Source organism: Cyprinodon tularosa, unplaced genomic scaffold, assembly GCF_016077235.1.
Source record: "Cyprinodon tularosa strain WSP-4 unplaced genomic scaffold, ASM1607723v1 ctg15, whole genome shotgun sequence".
NCBI lineage: Eukaryota > Metazoa > Chordata > Actinopteri > Cyprinodontiformes > Cyprinodontidae > Cyprinodon > Cyprinodon tularosa.
Genome location: NW_024038331.1, coordinates 930,733 through 953,948, shown reverse-complemented (window position 1 = coordinate 953,948; position 23,216 = coordinate 930,733). Strand labels below are relative to the sequence as shown.

Below are 23,216 nucleotides of genomic sequence, written 5' to 3'. Positions count from 1 at the left end.
AATTAAATTAAGCTCAGTCTAAATTTATCATCTCTATGGCAAGACATGACAGAGTATGAAGCTGTGGAGCAGGAACAGGGAGAGAGAAGCTGTTAAGAGTTGAAAGGAAGACGGTTGGAGCTAAATATCAGTGATATCCTGGAATAAATAGTGTTTGAGCCTACAAAAGGTCAACAACTTACACATGGATTAAGATATACTTTAGAAGGTTTGGATTCATTCTTAATAGCCCAGTTAAAGTCCAGACCTAAACTTGATTGTAGATCCGCCCAAGGTGGAGCTTTAATAGAAAAAGGTGGTAGGAAGTAGCTGCTCTTGGGAGCTAAATGTACCTGCAAGCCACAACTCTTACATTTTTATCATTGACCCCCTCCCTCCCCAAAAATCTATGCTTTACTTTCTCTTTCTAATAATTACTTGTTTAGTGTAAGTCGATCATAAAATCCCAATAAAAAACATAAAGTTTATGGTTGTAATGTGACAAGATATGGAAAAGTTCAAGGTGAATGAATATGTTTTTCTTTGTTTTTTTGTATTCAGTAGATTTCTAACCGTTGTTTTGCATGATACTAAAGAGGACATACGATTCAGCTGAACCCTGATTTTTATCATAAGTGAATGGAACAAACAAAGCATATTTCCTACAGCCATCTCGGCAAATTCTTTTACAACCATGTAAAAGATTTACATCTCCTGATTTTACCTCAGTGAGTGAGGCGGGGTTACCCATGAGCTTATCTGCAAAAGCTCCTAGCTGCAAAAAAACAGACGTTCTGACTTCATCCGTTTCTCTGACTCATTTGGCTGTAGTCTGCCCCTCCCACACCTGCACCTTAACACAAGGAGGGGGGTGTAATTTGGATACAAAGGTCACATTTACCTATCCGTTTGAAAAAGGCACACAATCACAGGCAGGTCGACAACAAATTAAAACAGGCCTACAGGCGATAAAACAGCAGGTGAGCATTCCCGCCCACATATCTCCGGCTAGACATTGAAGTTTATGCTAAAATTACACAATAGGAAGTATTTGGCCTACATGTCCCCGTCTTTACCGATGTATTATCAAGCTAGAACAAGCAGTTTTATGGAGCCCTTTTGAGTATTAAGAGTGCAGGACAGTGCAGCAGCAATCCTTTCAAGATTATAATCTCTTAAATCAAGGCTGTATCTCACTGCAGCTTAGATGTCGCTGCAAATCATAAAATGTGGTGAATGAATGACAGCAGACTCAAAGCTGGTGGTTCAGGGTTTAAAACAATAGAGCCTTTAATTCAAAGTTCCTCCCATTGAACAAATGGTTAACTATGCAGTTACACATGTTGCACTGGCACAGAGATAAGAAGAACTCAGATGGCATGCAGTATGCCGGATGGCAGGAATGAAAAGCAGCCAGTTGGGTTTGGGTCTACTAGTTGAAGCCCCCCTGTTTGCCTGCTAGTTTTCCAATCAGCTGCCAGAACTCAGAGAACGTCAGCTCCCCATCGTTGTTTTCGTCTATGGAGCTCATGAGCTGGTCGATCGTCCCGGGGTCGCTGGCGTTCTGTGGGGGATCACAGATTAGACACAGATCAATGTTGGACCAGTGGGAGGTGCAGCACAGACTGCCTACTTTCTGTCCCATTTATAACCAATTTTTTATGGATGTCATTAATTGTTGGTTTATATTAATGCATTTAAACATGTATTTCCTCTGTGACACAAATAGAGATTGTTAAAAACATGAATGTGGTGCTAAAGTTTGTATTTCTTTTTTTGTGTGCATTTTCCATAATCCACACAGGGTCACATATTCTATTACTGTACTCAAATATATATAAATGCGTAAAACCACCACTAATATGTAGTAACTTACATCATAGTGTCAGTTTTTATTTGCATCAACAAGCTTGCTATTAGATTCAGCACTCCCCAAAATGGGCTAAAAACATCTATGCCCTTTAACAATTTCTCTCTGAAGAAACTTCATTGGTTTGGACTCAGGAACTACCAACTGCTGGACCGCCAGCGCCACTGAGCCCAGAATCCAAAACCAACACATTTAAGCTCCAGAGCTTAGAGCTGTTCAACTTAACACACAGAGTAAATAAAGATTTGTTGTCTAGTAAAACAAATATTTTACTTTTTGGGCGAAATTAAAATGGGATATTTTTCTTATATGGTACTAATATAAGTTAAAAAAGGAATGGTATAAAACAAACAGGGGAACAGCTTCATATCAGATCAACAACTAGATGTTTGGAAATTTGTTCCAACACTAGCTGTTATAACAGAGCAATAATTCCCAGTTTACCAGAATGGGTGCTGAAAGCAGGGAAATGGCAAATGGCAAGTACTTATATAGCACTTTTTCAAGTCAGGAGTCTTGACCAAAGCGCTTCACACTACATTCATGCATTCACGCATTCACTCACATGCTCACACACTGATGATGGCAAAATACATTGTAGCCACAGCTGCCCTGGGGCTCACTGACAGAAGCGGGCCCTCTGACCACCATCAGTGGGCAATGCAGGTGAAGTGTGCTGCCCAAGGACACAAGGACACTGAAAGCCGGAGCTGGCACTCAAAACGTCAACCCTCCAATGGGCTTTATGCACAGCTCCACTACTTCCTGAATTTAAGGTAGCTCCTTTGTTTCCTGTCTTTCATTACTGGACGGACTGATTAATCCAGGTGTGTCTGGCCAGTTACATAGGTCATACACACTTGGATTAATCAGTGCATCCAATCATGAAAGACAGGAAACAAAGGAGCCTCCTGAAGTTCAGGAAGTGGTGGAGTTGTGCATAGAGCCAATTGCAGGGCAAACTGCTGCACCAGACACCACTGTCGCCCTTAAAAATTAGACTCCTGGGATGTTCCCTGGATTTCCTGATAGACTACAGTATTTACTTTGAATCCAGATCAGTGGTAACCACTGTAAATGATCAATTACACCAGAGGCTAGTTGACTGCTTATGGCAGCGGTCACTTTGCTAAGGAACATCTAGATATTACGAGTAATGTAGGCTTATATTCTGACCCGTCTGTGTAATATGGACCCTATGTGGATTAAAGATCCCTAAACCTGTGCAGAATTTCTTTTAAAGGTTTTTAGAATGTGCTCTAAGTTGTTAGTTGCATCTTAAGCCTGACCTGGAGAAAAAAAGCAATTCAAATTTATAAGATCAGTGAACCTCTAACTATAATAATATGTCAGCAGGAGGTGGCCAAACACCTACAACACTTGGAAATCAGTTGAATGTTAGGAATAGGTTCTATATTATAATAAAAAGATTGTAATAACTATGTTTCAGATTTTTTATTGCATTGAAATTACTAACTAAATATGTTGTTAAACACAGACAAATCCCCCAAAAAACCTATAATGAGAAAACCATGCAGGTAAAAGGTTTTTGGTTCAAACTTATATTGGTATCACTGGTTTCAGATTTCCTGATGATTCCCATGATGTAGACATAATGGAAGAACTGCTCAACACCTACATTGACCGTTGTTTTTGAAAAATATAAAAAGCCTTCAACAATTGTCTAATATCAATGAAAACATCAAAAATAAGCTAAGAGAGACAATATCGACAATTAAAGAGACAAACCTTGACAAAGTTGGGAAGTTGGGAGGTCACCAGCTTATGGAACTCATCTTTACTCAGCGTGGTGGAGGATCCTTCATTCCCAGCGTACATCTTGAACTGGCTGACAATGGTGGTGATGGCAGCTTCCATGGTCGCTTTTACTGCAAATAAAATTTAAAAAATCAGTCAAAACTGAGGATGCATACGTATAAAAGCAGATAGAGAACTGCAATCAGCAGCTGAAGTGTTACCTTAATGGGGTTAGACTCAGTGTGTCAAGCTGCAGGAGATCCTTTCCTCTTCATCCCTGCCCATCTCCTCTAAATATACGTGCTTCATCTCCATCACTGGTGCACACATCAGCAGAAAACACCTCCTCATCACTCCCCTCCTGCCCTGCAGGCTGCCCTCATCGCTGTCTGATTTCCATGACATCAAAAACAGAAAAAAAGGAAGAAAAAAAACTGCCACTCTGACCTACTAAAGGTCACAGCTAGTACTGACGACTGGACAAAACACTGCTTGAGTCGCTCTGCAGAGTGAGGGATTCAGAGATAGCATCAGGCGAATCCAATCAACTGACTGAATCATGCATTTCTAAGCAGTAATTAGTTTATACAAAACATGACTCAAATGAAGGTACCAGGGGTTAAAACACACCCTCTGTTGTCTGAATCCCAACTGCAAATACTCAAAGTTCAGCCATGAATCATGCCTTTTTGTGTGTTTTTGCTGCACAGACCCGTTAATCTATATTCAGATTGTTAACATCAGAGACCATCACAGGGGGAGCACAGATCTCTGCTGAAACACCTCTGATCTGGCTGGTTGTAGAATTCAGAGAATGTCAGGCTCCGTCTGCTCTTTCGTAATGACCGACTGGTTCTCGTTCATCAGCATATCAGCTGGGTGATATCAGCAGAAGCCCAGATGCGATACATGCCATTGTTCTAGCAAGCGCTCATTCATAGAACTGAGTCTGAGTGTAAACATTTCAGTCTGGCAACATGGTTGTGATAATAGATGCCATTCATGCCATCAGCTCTTGTTCCCAGCACAGTGACTCAGATGCAGGGTGTCACACAGGCTTGGGTGACTTTCATTCTTTTTAGAGCCAAACCCGTCACACAGAGAAGATCCGGTCTTTTTAACATGGGGAATACCAGACTCCGTTCTGGTCAGTTTATCTATGCTCTTAATGCTTGACGAGGCACAGCTGTAATTTAATTTGGGGGCTTTAATGATGAACACAAAGCACCATCTCCAGCTTGGAATAATTATTCAAAAAACAAGATTTGACTGCAAGAGAGGCAATTCTTTGGGGATTTTATCAAATCCATGCAGGATCTTGCAGGATCAGGGTTCTTAACAGGGCTTTTGATTGGCATGTAGCTTCTGTTTGCTGCTGTATTAGAGGTATGCTTTTCAACGCTAACTGGATTCAATAATACTGGAGAATTCATAGAGAAACAAGGACTCTCTGCAGAGCTGGAAAAGTCTGGAAACTTTTGGAAACAAGAGAAATGTCTCCAGAAAAAAAAAAAAGTTTAATAGATGAAAATAAGATTTTTAACGTCATCACACTTTACAAGCACGGTGGTAGCAGCATGATGCTCATGGAGGAATTCTTACACAAAGTGGAGAAAATAAACTTGAGGACCTTGAGATGAACCAATTTTACCTCAAATTGACTAGATGGAAAATTGTACAGACAGAAACATTTCCCTCAATTATCGCATATTCCAACCTGTTTGTGGATCTGATCTGAGCACTGGCAAGATATATAACTCACCAGTTTTTGTTTAGTTTGATCATGAGAAGAATCAAAACCCACTTCATGATTTTAAAACCTAGGTGGAGTCCAGACTCAAACTTTGGGCTTCGATGGTACGACAATTGGGAACAACCCAAATTTATTAATTAATCCCGGTTCATGGTTTTCTAACCAACCAAATTGTTTTTTCCAATATAGCTCTACAATAACAGCCCCCCCCAAAAAACCTTTAGGCACTTAATCTTTTGAAAAAACCCCAAAGAAAATTCAGACATAATGGTGACAAATGTATTGAAATCAATGTTTATTTCACATAAACAGGACACAACTGATGATGATAGAATTTATAGGTGCCCTGGCGTTATATCCATTCATCTCCAGGTCCTGCCCTATTGTTGCCAAACAGACAGAAATACTCTCAAATATTAACTAAACTCTTACTTTAATTCGTGCTACGAGGATTCCCTCAAACCCTTTAGGTTGGGAGATCTTCAGAAATAAACCAGTACAACGTCTCATCTGTAAAAACTCTGCAACATTCACTTCATGTTCTATCAACAGCAGGACAAATTAAAGTTGCGTAAACTTCTTCTTCTAGTAGAAGGAAAGGAAATCAGAGACCTCTGGTCCATTCTGAGATATTCATTGTGAGAAAGGCACATAAGCAGCAGCTCCTACATCAAGTAAATCAAAGCTGCTTTAACATTCAGCGTGAACAGCCTGGGACCAAGTCTGTTGCTCCTCTGATAAAGAAATAAAAGTGACAGAATAAATAATCAGGTAACACATCAAAGCTTCTTTTAACAATCACAATCTGCCAACTTTTCACTTTGACATCAACATAAAGAGGAACTGGTGAAATCAAAAGGATACCTTATTTTTGGGCTTGATTTTGTGCTGTTTGTTTTTTTTTTTTTTCCTTTTGCCCAAAAATATGAAAAGTCTTTTTTTTATTCTTATTTAAATTCTGGAAACTACATCTAAATCAGCTGCATGCAAGTCAACTCAAACCTATTTCTGAATGAAACGGGGGGTGGAGGGGTGTAGAACGTAATCTGGAGCATTAACAGATGAAGTGAAGGGGCTTCTTCTGGGATTACTAATTTATAATTGTACTTGTGCGCTGGGAAAGAAGAGCCCCTTCACAAGAAACGGTGAGAAGTAATCGCCATGTCTGACGAAAAGTGCTAAAGTGGTCAAGAAGTGTTGAATCTGTGGGATTGCTTTTTCTCTAGGAGCAGAAGTCAAATAAACAGATCTGGGGTAAGTCAGGTTAACAGAAAATGCTTGAGGCTCATAAACAGGTCTCTCTCTTTCTCCGTTTGTTTGCTGAAAAAAAAAAAAAATGCTGACAAAGAAACCAGTCGGACCTGATCTGATAAAAATCGCAGAACACAGCAGGATGCCCTCCTCTGGGACCGGACTATAGGGGACTGATGATTAGGTTGATTATCTGGGTAATACTGATCGAATGCTCCCAGTCTGGTCTGGGTTTAAATTCACATCAATGCTACATGCACCAATTAGAGCAAGAAAGAAAAAAAAAAGAAATAAAATTCACACAGCAGGTTACTCTGAAACAGGAGCCATGACCCGGACAGAGGTAGGTAACAACAACTAAGCCCAAAATGGCAAACACAGTATAGCTTATAATGAGAGACTCTGAGAGACACATTAAGGAGTCTGTTACAAAAGCTACAACAATCACAGCTCAGAGGAGAAGTTAAGGAAATGTCCTACAAAACCATCATCAGCAATGTCCTTCTTGGGTTTTAATGCTTTGAAATCCTTCTTTTAAGCTGTGGCTGCAAACTTCCACAGGGCCTCCCGCTCAAACTCCTCCATCTCCTCCTCCAGGGAGTCATTGTCCTTCTGTCCACCACCCTCCAATACATCCACCATGTCTTCCAGGACATCTGCAACGTCCTCAGCAAAGTCCCCGAAGCGCACCCTGTCATGGATGAAGACGCCGTCCTCGAAGAAGTCAGCGGTCAGCTTGCGGATCTTATCCTTCCCGTCGTTGGAGGAGCCTTCCAGCTTGCTCAGGTAGCCCTCCAGCAGCTCCTCAAACTCGGACAGCTCCACGGGGTAGAGCCCCTCCTTAGTGGCGCAGTCCTCCACGGAGGTGCAGCCCAGCTGCGGACGGACGTTGCGATGGAGCTTGAGCTCCTGGTCTCTCCAGAAGTCGTTGTGGTTGTGCTGCTGAGGCTGCCGGGTCTGCTGATGATGATGGGGAGAGTTTTTACCCGGCCGGCTGTGCCACGGCTTCTCCTTCCTCCTTTCCTCTCGGTCCATCCTGCGCTCGCCCTTCTTCCTCTGCCAGTCGTCCTGGTTCTTCCTCCACGCTTCTTTGTGAGAGTTTTCCTTTTGGGGTTTCCCCTCCTTTTCTTTCTTCTCCTCTTTGCCGTGCTTCCACTCCTTCTTTTGCTCCTTCTTCCAGTGGTCTCGCTCCTGTTTTTTGTCCTTTTTTCCTTTCCATTTTGGCCCCTGTGGCTTCGTCTTCTCCCACCTCTCAACTTGTTCTGAGAGTTTCTTCTGGATTCCTTCTAAGTTCTCCCAAACTTGTTTTCCATCACCTCCATCCTTTCTCATCCCTTCCAGTCTTTTCTTGCTTTCTTCTAACAGGACTTTCTGACGGTGAAGCTCTTCCTTCAGCTTTCCATCCTTTCTCCACTCTGGTCCAGCTGCTTTATGGGAACTCTGAGCATCTTCAGCATTTGGCTGAGAAGCGGGGCTGGAAGCAGGCGACACCGTTCCTGAATCAAATTAAGAAAAACAAAAAGCGTTTAGGTTTCAGAGGTGGTCCCAGTACCCCAAAAAAATAAATGCAAGATGAAATATTTACGGTTGAACCTAAGAAGGAATAAATGCTTTGGCAGAAAAAAGACAACCCTATGACATAAAAATAAAAAATAAAAATAGAGTTTCATTTAAATTTCTATTTTTATTCTTCCTAAGATCATAGAACGTTCTTTTAACCCACTAAACAGTCATAAACATCCTTGAGCTAAAGCAACAGTTTGCAGAAAGGACCAAAATGGTCTTATTGTGAAAATTGAGCAATCAGGATAAGGCTAAGAAGCATTACATAATAATTGGTTTTAATGTGAAAATATATGCTGCAAAGGTCAGGAAGTCTGCTAAGAATCTATTGTTTCTACAATCGCATTCAATGAATTGGAATATAAATAAAACATACATTTATTTTAGTAACTAAATTCACCACAATTTGTAGATTTTAAATGAGGATTTTTGGGACAGCTGGTTAATTGAGGCCATTTTTCTTCCAGCCCATCCATCAATTCATTGCTTTAAAGGTATAGTGGAGGATGTTCTGTTTCCGGGCGGATCATCAAAATAAGTGGCCCTAATTGTCAATCATAAAGGTGGTATGTTTACGCAAGGCCGTCCTACGTGCTCGTCCCCAGTTATATGTGTGGTTTCTCACCGCGGTTCTTTGAAAATGGCCAGGGATCATAAGAGAAAAAGTGTCTACGAAGTGCATGAGAAGAAAAGAAAGGCCTCAGAAGAAGCAGATATATCCCCTAATGCTTTGCGTTAAGAGATCTCCTCGCAAAGCATTATGGGAATTGCTGTCACAGCGGCCCGCTGCCTCCATAGGCTGTCGCTACCCGACAGCGGCAACTAATAACAAAGATGACGCAGTGAAGGAGCAGTTATGTGACCAACCGGAGGAAAAAATAGTGATCATCGAGTTTGCTATACAGTCCACTATATAGTGCCTGCTCTATATAGTGATTGAGGGATTTAGGGGTTAATGTGGACATTTGTACTCAGTAAGCTTGTATGAGCAATGAGAACAGCAACTTTAAAATTCACACACCTTTTTTTAAACTGGAGTTGGGCTGGACTTTTAAAAAATTTGCAAAAATCCTCCACAATACCGTTAAAGACGTTTCTGTGGTCGCCTCAACCTCTGAGTTGTTATAACACCAATCTGTACCGTTAACTATCCCTGAAAACCTGAATAAATATAAAGCTTACCCTTAGAAAGTCAGCTGGTAGGAACCTAAAAATGCTGCTTAAAAAACCACATACAGCCTTTATATTACCAACACTCTTATGACCAATCTGGATTTTGAAGTGATCAACTTTGGGATTTGTTTTTCTCAAAACCAACACCACGACCGCCGCATCTTTGGCTGCGTTTAAATACAACCAATCAAATATTTGGATTTCAAAATTTCCCCTGCTTGCTTATATTTATGTTTGGATTCACATAAATCCAGCCCGCCCCTAAAAAGGCTAGAATTACTAGTGGAACCAGTTAGTCTGGGGAATGTTTATAAGCTTACTAATGAGCTGCCATGAGCAAATATCCGTTTAACAGTTTGCAGCAACAGCTACGTATCTCTATGATTTAATTTAATTTTGTCCTATATTTCCAGTTGTAAAGCTTATTAGTCTGAAAACTTTGTAGCCTAGAATCAAATGTACATCAAAAAAAAGTATTAGTTCAGGATGTAGAACAAAAGAATCACGAGAGTGACTGGGGAAAAAATGCTTTGATTTATCATGTTCTCATTTTTTTTACATCACATAAAACCTGCTTTTCTAACAGGGATGTGTAGATTCTACATTAACAGGATATAAACACATAATTCAGCAGCCATACCTGTGAGCTGGCTGAGTTCGGTCACTCTCGCCCGGAGACTCTCCAGCTCTTTCTTTAGCTCAGGCAGGACCGACAGCTCCTCCTTCAGCTTTGAGTTTTCTTCTTCCAAGTCTGCTTTACCCCGTTCATCGCCACTCTCAGCCACCGCCTTCATCTCCGAGTCAAGTTCGTCTTTCTTAGACTGAGGCAGAAGGAAAAAATGAGACGTGTTACAAAGATGCTGCTGGAATCCAAAAGCTGCAGATGTAAATAAAAAGCATTGATTGAAAAAACTACACTTTAAAGTGTATGAAGGTAAACAATAAAAGTCAAAAGATGTGCACACTGACTTGTAGTTGAACCTCCAGCTGAGTGATCTGCTGGTTTTCCTCTGTTAGTTTATCCAGCAGCTCTTTCATATCCTGTGGATCTCCGCTAATCCAGTCCTGAAGAGAAATTCATGGGTGTGTGAATAGAATGCATATTTTTAAAAACATTCTTTTTATTTTCTTTTACTATTCATCTGTGCAGGTTCAAAACTGAAGTACGAATCAGATATATACTGAACATTGAGGAAGTGAGACTAAAGGAATAACCGGACCTGGTTTTGTTCTCCATCGCTCAACTCAGGTCCGTCGATGTCCCCTGCAAAACAAGAGAACACATATGTTACATATATTTGTTAAAAAATATGCTTAATGTCCACAAATGGCTTCCATTAAATCCTACATCCTGCATATATTTGCCTAGAATTTCACATTTCCTGAAAGGGAATTCATAAACCTTCCAACATTTATTTGCCTGATATCAAACCACACCCTCATGAATTTGTGAATCCCCCCCAAACAGCAGCTAAAGGCGTCACTCTCCACCTCAGTGTCATTTGTTCTTTTTCCTGCTGTCGCTGCGGCAGCCGTCATCCTAAATAAATCTTCCGACAATCTACTAAGTGTTGGTGGGTGAGGGCACAAGCTTACACTGCGCTCTTATCTTTGACGCTGCACCTACCATTATCCAGGTCAGAGAGGAAACCTGTTGACATAACGCAGCTAAGTCAACAAGAATTAAAAACGGACATCAGGGTGTTGCTGACGACTGCAAATAAATATGCTTATGTAACTCAAATTCAGTTGTTGTCAAATAGGGAGTGCGTGAAACTCGGAGGCGGTCCAACCTTTGCTGTAACGGGTTTAAACCCATGAACATGAATAATATCTACAAAAAGAACGCTCTGATGTAAAATATAAAAAATAGTTAATAGATCAGTTTTTATGTTTGCATAAATGTTGCTAATAGGGGAACAGCAAAAGTTTAGATATGTTAAAGTATTTAAAAATTATATAAGAAAAAAAAACACTCCATGATTTAATTTAAAAACACTTTGAGGTTCACAGTGACCATTTTACCCATCAAAACCTTAAAATATCCTTATTTTTGTTATATAATAGTTTTAAAGCTTTAGTGCTCATTGTGTCCCTGATTTTTTATTTATTTTTATTTTTTTAAATGGCACAAAACTTAACTTCCTTCTAAAGCCTAAACATGCCAACAGTACTAGCTATTGTATTTAAGAATTAAATTTAACTGCATACCATTTTATTTGAATCTGACATTAATATTTATATAATTTTAAAATATATTTTTTAAATGTATTCTTCATCATTGGATCTTCATGTGGAGAATTTACCAAAATAAAGTGATAGATTGACTGATTGGATACAAATTGAACCCGAATAACTAGCTGGATTGGAGTCACAACATCGATGCTCCTTACAGTAAGGTGGGGGGTTTCTTTAAGATTTAGTGGTACCACGGTCAGTGGTAGCTTATCTACCACTGACAGTAAGGGGTTACTTGGTTAGCTCATCGTTAAGGCTAGCTCCGACAACTCCCAACATCAGTGGCAAACCGCTGCACCCTATGGCCACAAAGGAGCGTTATCGCAGCTCTTTTCTCCTAGAAGCCGTGCAAATTTATAACCATCCCTGCTTCAAACAAATTCAATAAGTTGTTAATATAGCTGCTGTCTTTTGCAAGGCTTTCCATATTTCAGTTTGCTGTTGTTTTTTACCCCTAATTATACAAAATTTGTAGGGCTGAAACAACTACTGGTAATCGGATTAATCGTGATTAATCGACTATTGAAATAATTATGAACTAATATAGTAATCTATTAATCGTTAACTTGAATGTGGAGACTTTAAAACATCCTTTAGCTGACAGAGCAACCCAAGTAGAGCAGTAATTATACCAAGATTGTAAAAATATTAAACATTTTGCATTTAAGATAAAAAAAAAAGGTTTTCGTCTGTCAATATTCTCCATTCAGAACTCTTCAAGTGGAAAAGTTTTAATTTCACCTGGTTTAATTTTTAATTTTAATGTCTTCTTTAAGGAGCCTTTGACTATCAGATTATTAATTGATGAATCAAAATAATAACTGACAGATTAATCCATTTGCCAAATAATGGTTAGTTGCAGCCTTTGAGAGCATAAAGGAAAGATGTACAATCTTTACCTTAAACGTTTCTCAACAAAGGAGCAAATTGTTGCAAAAGTTTTTCCAATTTCCTCTAACAGATGAAAACAGAGAAATAAAAACCACTTGTTTTTTCTTTAAATCAAGAAAAATGCTGTGTCAATTTTTTTGAAACTTCAGAACATAAAAGTTTTTTTATTTTTTATTTTATCTTACAGCTGGCTCATTTATTAAAGCTGGCTCTAATACAGAATAAAAGCATTCCTCTGCTCCCCAGTGAACAAAATGTGAGATTTATCTGTCCACAAGGAGCACTGCTGAAATACATTACACTAAATATAACATTAAATTATTATCTTTGATGGCCTGGGTAGAAATAGATTAAAAACAAAGCTCTTTTGGAGGTTTCTTAGCACTCAGGAAAAACTATCCATCTCAACAGAAGAACATTTAGACAAAGATTAATTCCTTGTACCAAATTCCTCGAGTCAAGCTTCTTTTGGATGAAATAAAGCAAAAATGATTGTTTGTAGAGGCACTTTCTACCTCAGGGTATGTCTCTATCAGCTTGGAACTTCTAGAAACTAAGATTTTTTTTTAAATCTTAGTCAGAGATTTGAGTCTGGACTTAGACTAGGCTGCTGTATAGCTGTGGCTGGATGTTTAAGGTTGTATTTCTGCTATAAGGTAAACTTCCACCACTGTCCCAAGGTCTCTTGCAGCCTCAGACAGATTTTCTTTTAGGATTGTCCAGCATTCAGATCCATCCATCTATCCCTTTAACTCTAGACAGCTTTATTTCTGTGCTAAGGAAAAGCAGCCTCACACAAACATGCTAACAGTACACACAACGTTTTACATGTAGGCAGATCAATCTTATCACGTGTGCCAAGTCTCTACATATCAAGCTCCGTGTCTTACCCAGGTGTGGTTCATCAGCATCCGAGGCTACAGCTCTACAGTCTACCCAGCCTAGGCTCGCCTATTTAATGTGATGTGTGTAATGTCATAAAATCCTAAAAGGGCAGCGGAGTATAAATATTTTGCCAGCCACTGAATTTAGTTGCATACAAAAACATTAAAATCATGCTTAACATAAAAATAGTCACTGTATTCAAAAACTCTATAACTGTAGAAAACCTGTTTGAAAGCACAAAGCTTTAGAAAAGAAAGAACCATCTATGATGAGTCCTGCAGAAAGGGAACTCACCTGACAAAAACAGGGAACCTAAGAAGAGCAGGACCAAAGCAGCAACGATGCATTTGTTCATGGAGAACCACGGTTTCTCCTCCTTTCTCTCCGCCATTTTAAACTCGACCTCCTCTTCGTCGTCCTCCTCATCAGAGGTTCTCGGCCTTGGCGCTTCAAAGGAGGGAACATTCCTCCTTCTCAGTCCGTCATCAAAGCCACTCGTGTCGCCCAACTCCAAGCTGCTGGACTGGTCTGAAAAGAGGCAGGAGCGTTACTGGTAACGGGCTGCGAACATGAAAACAGGAGACAGTGACAGCAGGGCCTTTGTGCAAATTTGAACCGCAAATACTCTGCAGTGCCTTCAAACCACTTCAATAAATCATTCCAGCATGCTAAACTGTTGCTGCTGAAGACATTTCCAATGTTATAACTATCTGCTGGCAGACTGCCTGACAAAATGAAAGAAATACAGCAAATTTATTGAATGGATGAAATGCAAAACAAAGGAAATTTGCAAACTGCTGATTTGAAATTTGCTGCTTGTAGAAGTGGATGACATTTTTCCCCCCCAATCTAAATTACAGCCACATTAATTTCATGCTTGAGGGTTTATTCATTTTCTCAGCAGGGTGGGGGCCTCACTGTCAGGAAAATAAATCACATTCCAGATGTTAACATGACGCAGAGAAGAAGTGTGTTCACAAAACTTCACAGTTAGTCTCTTCTTGTTCTCGTCTAAAGAAGCAGAATAAAGCTCTGCAGATCTGCTGCAGCATTAATTGGTAAAAGCCATCATCTGGAGCCCAGATCTGTTCCAAGTGCAACAGAAGCTTCTTAAATTAACACATTTAATAGTCTGTGTTTATGCAAGATTATTACGTATATTAAGCTGCTAAAGTACTTGGAATCCAACAGGTATTAAAGAAAAATTAGGATATTTCTAAGTGAGATTTTAGAGTTGATATTAGTAGTCAGACACAGCCTGCTTTCAATAAATCAGTTGACAGACTGCTGCCAAAACACAGGCCATGACTGCCCCAATAAGGTCCAGTAAAAGAGGCAAAACTCCACTGCCATGTCAGCCACTTATAGCAGATTAAATCAGTTTTAATTACAGTTTTTCATTAGGTAATTGCTAAGTTCTTGATCTCATGGAATAGGTGATATTTAGGAATCCTGAGAGGATACCAACATACCTTCCTCATCCTCATCCAAGTTCAGGGCCTCCGATGGTCCTTCCTCCTCCTTCTCAGCATCAGCCTCGTCTTCTTCTGTCTCAGCAGAGCCAACGGTCTCCGGGTCAGGGCTTCCCCCATGTTCTGCCATCAGTCTTTCTGGGACTGGGCTCGGAGGCTCCGTGCTCTCTGGACCAAAGCCGACCTCATCTCCAACATGAGGTGGGGGTCCAGCGGCTGTAAGGTTCTCTGTGGGGATGTTGACCTCGGGTTCAGAGCTTGAGACATCACTCCCAGCAGCAGGACTCGTAGGCATTGGCCCAGAATCAGCGGGAGTGTGGAGCACAGGCTCAGCGGGGGAGGTGGTCTCCGCCATGCGAGTGGCGGGGGAAGACACTGTGGAGTCTGCTAGGGGAATATCAACAGCTGGGATGTCTAGCTGAGCTTCCAAATCAATGCTGGTGACCAAAGGCATGACGCCTTGAGGCTCGTTGTCGCTGGGTGAGGTGGTTACGATATCGTGGATGACGGGGGGCTGACTCTCTGCGTCGAGCAATGAGGAATCGAGAGGGTTTGAGGGGAGAGGGCTTAATCTGGAAGGACTAGAAGGGACGGGACCCTCACTGGATTCTGGGGAAGTTTCTTGACAAACCTGGACATGGAAGAAACTGATCTTTTATGGTTTTACCTTTAAATCTTACCACTGAACTCAACTTATCTCAGCATTTTGTGATGGAGACTGATGTTCTATCTAAATTTTTGCCTCCCAACAATTTAAACGGCTTATTGACTGTACCAACCTGGTGCCCTTCTTCAGACAGGACAGTTTCTACTGGAAGGTCAGCTGGTTTATACTCTGCAGCAGCTCCTGAAAACAAAGTCCACATTATGTCAATACAGAAGGAGGGGGTCATTTATGTCTTAGGTACCACTATAGACTAGTCAGTACCTGCCACCTCCTCAGACAGACTGGGGGCATCACCCAAACTCTCAGTGCCGTCGTCTGCTGGCCCGACATTCTCAATGGCTGCCTCCTGTGGAGAGACAAGACCCAACAGGACATCTAAGAAGCTCAACGGTGGCAATGACATTAACAGAAAGAAACACTTGCAGACGCATCCATTAGGGCGGCATATGGCACATTTGTTCAAAAGGTGTTAAAATAAATGCCTCTTTTATTGCAGTAGCAACATTTCAAAGACATTTAAAAAAAAAAATCTAAACTTTAACTGCATGCTTGGTCATCCCTTATACGTTCTCTTCAAACTCCTTGACAGCTTTTTCTCTGAAGGGAATAATGTTTTGACTTGGCCACATGTTTTGGATCATTAGAGATACAGTAAGCAAGCAGCCACTCTGAAGGTTTCTGGCTTTACCCAGTATTTATTCGGGGTATTTTAAAGTAATCCTGCTGAACTCTCAAATGAAAATGACATGAAGCTTTGGAAGAGCTACAACCTAACAACATACTTCACAGTGGGTGTTTTCACACATGCATTCTTTGTCTCAAAACGAAACTAAATAGATTGTTTGAAGCCAAAAACATCATTTTTGAGGCTCAACTGAAAAAGCACACAGTCCCAGTTAAAGTTGCAGTAAGGTTTAGCAAATCATAGATTATTATTATTTTTTCATAGGACAAAAAAAAGACCTGCTTCTCGCATGCTTCCCAAATAAACAGTCAGTATTTAGGTGGCAATCTTACCTTTGTTATGACTTAGTTGGAACCACTTCATAATATTTTCTAACATTTATTAGTGGGGAATGTTGCTCCTGCACTGAAAGGCTTTGAATGCTTGTTTTAGTTCTACTAGGGCAACATTAAGGAGGTGGCTAACTAGCATTTTTCTTTAGATCTATGCTTTGGTTACTTCAGCAAGACAAAAAAAATATATAAAAAATAAAATAAAATAATAATAACTAATACTTAATAGTTTTTGAAACTTTTAGCGATATATTTTGAATTGCAGACATTAAAAGCACACAAACACTCAGCCACCCAGCAGTGGGTACACCTTGCAGCCTTGTTTACACTTAAGGCAGACTCAATTAAGAAAGCTACTACATTCCTTAAGAGTAACAGATAGGAGCGGTTTTCTTTCATACTCAGTCTTTTGTAAGGCTTATGACCCATAATTTGTTTTTCTTGAAGACATCCGCAAGACGTTTCCGTTTAAAAGAAGGCTCGGGGTTACAAGTTTAGACAGGAAACGTTGTAAATGAACTTGGATTGACGAGCCAGATTGACATGACACTTGAGATGATGTCTTAATAAACAACATCTCTCCGCCAGGAAGAGCATCGCCTCCTCTAACTAGGGCAAGATAAATATTCATATGTTTCCTAATCCTCAAGATTAATAAATCAACCATCTCTCAAAAATATTCTTTTTATTTCTATTTGATATTTCAGACATCTTAAAAGTGCATAATTTATTAAGAAACAAAGTTAGCAGACTTAGGAAAAGTGTTGTAACGACCCTTTCCGGATATTGCTACGCGAATAAGAATTTCTGCTGTGTTCGTTGTAGAAATAAGGCCTTTAAGAATAGTTTCTTTGAACTTGAAATGATCAAGATGTAGATCCCTGCATCAACATCCAGAGTACATTTTAAAACTAAGGAGAGAGATCAGACATACACTGGTATTGGATGATATTAAGAGTTTTTTTTGTATCGGTGTTGGCCAATATATGAATGCCTTGGCTGATTCATTAGTGCAGTGGTCCCTAATTAGTGGTGGGCGTCCCCTAGGGGTGGTGTAGTGTAATTGAAGAAGGTGTGGTAGAAATTAGTGTAATAAATGTCAGAGTTTGACAGTTTTTTTGTTTAATTTATTGATAGCAATTTCAAATCCTGTAAACTAATTAGCTAACCTTCAAATAATTCTACTTTAAATTAATAAAACTACAAACTTTAAAAGACAATTGTATTTTATTTTATTGCAACATTTAATTTAACGTTGTTGAATTTTCTTTGTTTGAATGAAAGGGCACAAAAACATTCTAGTAAATACAAAGGAAAGTTTAGGTTCATTCAGCAGTATGGCTAATACCCCCGTCTGCTATCTAATTTTTTAAAGTTTTATTTGATTTAATATTATAAATGTTTGTTTTTGGTTTAAACTGATACTTGTTTAAAGTTTATTCCGCTTTATTTTGATCATGCATGTGGAGGAAGAAAAAGCAACATCGGTTTTAAAGAATAACCCCGAAAAATAATCAGCAGCACATATCCAGGATCGATGGGACTCAATAAGACATTTTAAAAAGTGGTCACAAATACGAGAAATAAATTAGGAAAAGTGTTTGAAACTTGAATCTTAAAATTCTGTAGTAAACGTGTGGTCAACTAGTTGCTCTTAGCCTGTTTTCAGTTGATGTGGACCTGTTTAAACTGGTACCTGGATCAATTTGCGGTCTGTCCTGGACACATTTCCAAAAAGGTTTTGTGTTAAAAAGACCAGCAGAATAAATCTATAGTGAATCAATTTTCACCTTGCATTTGAAAAACATCCATAGTCACATTGGTGTGATGCATAAGTTTGATTTTTCAAATTCTCAACCTAAAAAGTATTTGATTTACTTATTCATTAATTAAGTGGATACTCGGCCACATCATTAAGTCTTTTTCTAAACTCTTTCTCAGTGGTTAGACATCTTTATTTTGTGGTTATGCATAAAACCGCTTTTGGGAATCTTTAAAAAGGTGGCTTTTCTGTTTGGTTGTTGTTGTTTTTTTGCGTTTTGGCCTGAGCAAATTTAAAGTTGTCCTATCATGGCAACAACCAACCACAAACAGGCTTAAACTGACAATGAGTCATGGACAGGCAGTGAGAAGGTAATAGTGTGGATCAAAGCGAGACTTGTGAAAAAGCCCCACCTATTCACTCATTTGTTCACGGGCAAGATATAATAGCAGATGTATTGACCTATTTTCCTTTAAATCAGATGATTTACACACTAACTCATACTAAACTTTAATTATTTTTTTAACTGCTACCATCTGGAAAGTCATTATAGCCAATCATGTTAATACGTGAGCACTTTTCTGCAGAAACATGTTGAAATGATCTCAATTGTGAGTTATGTGAAGATGGAAACTCTCCAAAATTAATACAAAGTTAAGTTCAAACTCCAGGAAAAACTTCAAATAAGCACAGCTCTTTTGTGAGGAAAAAACCCCCCAAATATTTCAGGACAAACTTTAGCCTCTTTGTGCAGAAAATAGTTGCAACACTTCTTGAAATTATGTTTGGTGGCTGTGTTGCCCCATTCTGGTTCTGGATGTTAAACACACAGTGCAACTGTCTTTGTGGGAGACCTGCTGTAATGCTGCCGAAGACCATCAAGTCTGCATCTTCTTTTGATTTAGACCTAATATCAACTAAATGCCTCAAATTTTAGAAGATATTTTAAATAATTCGATTTCTGTATATTACCTGTGTCTGTTATTACCATAGTGCCAACAGGGATTCAGTCTGGGTGGGCTTATAGGGAAAAATCCTTCATGTAAATATTACAAAAATAAATGACAAATGACAGTTCTGACAATTAGGCAGATTAAACTTTTTCCCCCTTGGTGCAACTAGGATAATCAAAATAATTATTTTTTGATAATTCACAAAATAATAAGAAACACTGAGAAATAGTTTACTAAAATCTAAAATATCAAAAGCTTACATATACCAAGATTACGCTTTCTATACAAATTGATATTTCCTGTATTTCTTTGATATTGGGGACTGCAAAGATGATTCCAGATTATATAAAATGAAAATACCTATCAGTGGTACCTATCATCAACAAAAAACTGGAACTGGCACAAAAACAATGTGGTTTATTATGCAAATCAATATACTAACATTAAAGATGATAAGAACAGAGTTCAAGCAGAAATTGATTTTTTTTGTTTTATGGAGTAAAGGGAAAATTATGAGTCTCTGGAAGTCATCTAGGATTCTTCAGTGAAATCATAGATAAATAACTATTTTAATAAAAACTTATTAAACAATTAGTACTTGTAAATATCAATTTTATGTGAATGATTACTAATAAAAGTATGTAAGTAATGACAATGGAAAAGATGTTAGACCAAAACTGAAACCCGTTTGAACAGTGTAGATTGATCGTGAGGTTTTGGTGCCTATCTACTTTCGGGCCTCAGTGTACACTGGTTATTGCCTGGCCACCCTCATAAAAAAATTCTGGCTACGCCTCTGGGCAGAAAGTCTTGACTATGATTTTAATAACACTGAAAAACATATATAGTAGCTTTAAGTAGGAAGAAAATTGTGAAATCATTAATAATGCAAAACATGATCATGCCTTCCTGCCTGGCAAAGCTTACCTCAGGTGAGAGGAGGGTCCAGCTGTTGGTGGAGGAGCCAGTGCTTCCTGTGCTGTTGCTGGTGTCAGACATCGCCCTCTGGAGGCTGAGATTGGCACCGCAGCAGACAGATTCACCTTTATAATATCCTGCACATGACGACAGCAACGACGTTCCCTTCGTAAACGTGTCGTTATTAAATTGTATTATCATACAAAATGTCTCTAACACAAAAAGCTGCTATACATGCACACTGTATATATATTTTTTAAATACTTGTAAATAGTGTGTAGGGATTTGAACTGAGATAGTTTACCAAAAAAATACAAAATGCCTCTTGCATGGAGTATTGTAAGTAGGTGTTATACAAACTGCTTTAAAAGGACGCAATTATGCAACCAACGTAATATTTAAGCAACATGCGGAGCGCAGCCCCGGGATAAAGAGCCGATTGTGCCTGATTCCAGTTATGTAACGACATGGTGGCATCCATAACACTCTGCTGCGCAGTAAAATACAGAGGATATTAAAAAAAGAACTGCTGATTTAATTTAGAGTGCCTATCATTTATATTCGCGGTCTGAGCTGCAGTTAAATCTGAAAAGCTAGTTAAGCCTCAGCTTCGAGCAGCTCATTGATCCAAAGACAGACAAATAGAGACAGATACTGAGTAGCCAGCAGGCTCTAGAGCGCCAATGTTCACTTTAAATTACATATGAGCCTTTCTTTGGGGGCTGGGGTTGTTGTAGCAACCGGTTTGAAGGTGCAATCGGGATGGTAAACAAAGGATGTTAGCCTGAACATTCCCATTCCCACTCTTCCGCCTTTCCACTCAGGCCCTGTAGCGGGAAGGACCGTCGAAAGCGCCACATTAACAACAGAACTCGATGTGTTGACACAAACCTGCTTATGTTCCAGTTGCTGCCTTATTTCCCCTTTCAAAAACTCTTGCTTAGTCGTAAAATCAACGTTGCTCTCCTCCTGTGAACTTGGGAACTTTGGGAATTCCGAGCTGCGTCACGTCAACCGAATAAAGGCCTTGTCCAATGGGATTTCGGGATTGATCCAGGAGCTCCCGCCCCCGGATAAAGGCTAGACCAATCAGAGAGAAGCGTGGGGCCAGGAAAGATACGTGATTGACGCACGCAGGTGAGGGAGCGGAAAGTGATGGACGGAACTACTTCTTGAGGGTTTATAATAATACAGCTTCATGTGTGACCCCGACCTTCAGGATGTATGTGGTCCCACATATTTATACACCAGAGGGAGAGGCTGCACAGACCAGCCGCTCACTGACACGTCTGCACAGCTATATTTGACTGTGGGACTTACCAGAGTGGACAACCCCAGCTCTCCTGTTGCTGCAGAGTGGACACTGCTTTCATCATCTGATTCCCTATCCTCTATAATTAGTTTCAAGTGTTTAGACTGAGAGGAGCATTTTTTTGCCTCTAGATCTAGACATAGACAGATTTTATTTTGTAATTTTGTATACACGTGTATATTTCATTTTATTGTACATTTCATTAAGTACAGCTCTCTAGACTATTTAATTTTTTAAAGTAAAGCCTTGATAAAGCTGAGCAGCAGTGATAAAAACATTGTGACTAAAATAAATAAATAAATCAAAAACTTGGTGAAAAATAGTGATGTAAACATATGACTAGTTACAGTTTCAACATTCAGGGTTTTTTTTTATTCTACACTTTTAGGAACCAAAACATACATTATAGCTGCTATAGCTAGTCCTTCGTATTTTATATAGTTGAGTCTAATGTATCTTCATGTTAATTTAAAAGCAGAAAGCTTAGGCTATAGAGCTTGACAGGCAGTAAAAGGAACTCACTAATCAGAGAGCCACGTTGGAATTTGGGGCCCCATGAAAGACATTGATATTCAAAAATGTATGAAAAGCTTTAAAACTATTATAAAGACACACTGAAGAGTATAATTTGCATTTTCAGTTTAATATTTATTGTTAAATTTGTACAAAAGGAAAATTATCAGAATGGAAAAAAGTTAAATATACATTAAAGGTATAACGGAGCATGTTCTTTTTCGGGGTGGATCATCAATATAAGTAGTCCTCCTAATTCTCAATCTTTCTGGTGATATGTTTACGTAAGGCCGTCCTACGTGCTCGCCCCAATTTTCACTTATCGGAGGTGAGTCTAACATAGTGGAAAAATTGCAAATCCTCTTTTGGAAAGTAGGCTTGTATGAGCGATGTGTTATAGGTGATCCCTCTCAGGAGCAGATACAGGGCTGTGCATGTACATTTTTATTAAAAGTGGAGAGGGCAGGTCTTCTCAAAAATTCATTAAAAGACCCGCCTCCACTATACCTTTACTTTTACGCTTTACATTAAAAATCATACTATCAAAATAATAACAGCTTATTTAAAACAGAAAAAAAACAGCTGTATCTATGTACACACACATAGAAAATAGGTTTTGGATATGGAAAATATAGTGTTATTAGGATTCACTATAACTTTATTAAAGGACAGATTATTTTTATGCTGGTCCTATGAACTTATTTTTCATGTATGTATAAGTGTAATAACAAAACATTTATTATTAGTGTGGCTGCTTCAGGCTGCTCATGAGAATGATCAAGATTTATAAATGTCTTTTAATGATTGCAGTTTAATCTGAATATAAAAATCAAACAAAACTTTTTTAATGTCAACACAGATTTTACACACGACTTTATCCATTTCTCCTCTTTCTGTTCCTTTTTGCCGTACACTGGAGCCATCGGGCCCTCTGACCACCATCAATAGGCAATGCAGGTGAAGTGTCTTGCCAAAGGACACAATGACACTGAAAAGCCAAGGCAAACTCCTGCACCCAACACCACTGTCACTCCCAGTTTTCTTGCTAATTTGTTTTAATCGTTATCTTTATGTAAAATGGCACGCGCCTGGCACTTATTCATGCGTTGTTTCACTGTTTACTGCTAAAAAATTAGGGAGAACACAAAGATAATTTATTTTAGACTTAGACAAACTTTATTGTCATTTGTAAACAGAGTGTATACAAAACAAAATTTCGTTTTGTACAGCTCTCATTTCCA

General features: G+C 39.2%; 2 protein-coding genes across 3 annotated transcripts; both read right to left on the bottom strand.

Annotated features, from left to right (window-relative positions):
- Positions 1-1,238: 1,238 nt before the first annotated feature.
- On the bottom strand, positions 1,239-3,987 carry s100a11 (S100 calcium binding protein A11). Its single transcript, XM_038279436.1, has 3 exons — positions 3,829-3,987; positions 3,599-3,738; positions 1,239-1,543 (listed from the first exon to the last, which is right to left on the bottom strand). The coding sequence occupies exons 2-3, from the start codon at positions 3,725-3,727 to the stop codon at positions 1,412-1,414; spliced, it is 261 nt and encodes an 86-aa protein (XP_038135364.1). The 5' UTR covers positions 3,728-3,738; positions 3,829-3,987; the 3' UTR covers positions 1,239-1,411.
- Positions 3,988-5,638: 1,651 nt separating this feature from the next.
- pbxip1a (pre-B-cell leukemia homeobox interacting protein 1a) lies at positions 5,639-21,353 on the bottom strand. Of its 2 annotated transcripts, none has more exons than XM_038279303.1 (10): positions 21,042-21,353; positions 20,160-20,244; positions 15,762-15,846; positions 15,613-15,680; positions 14,834-15,464; positions 13,656-13,889; positions 10,568-10,611; positions 10,317-10,412; positions 9,988-10,168; positions 5,639-8,107 (listed from the first exon to the last, which is right to left on the bottom strand). In XM_038279303.1, exons 2-10 carry the CDS (start codon positions 20,229-20,231, stop codon positions 7,146-7,148), a joined length of 2,373 nt encoding a protein of 790 aa, XP_038135231.1. In that variant the 5' UTR covers positions 20,232-20,244; positions 21,042-21,353; the 3' UTR covers positions 5,639-7,145. The 2 variants fall into 2 exon arrangements, with proteins under 2 accessions (XP_038135231.1, XP_038135230.1); XM_038279302.1 differs by having other exon boundaries at positions 20,160-20,287; positions 21,042-21,352.
- Positions 21,354-23,216: the final 1,863 nt, after the last annotated feature.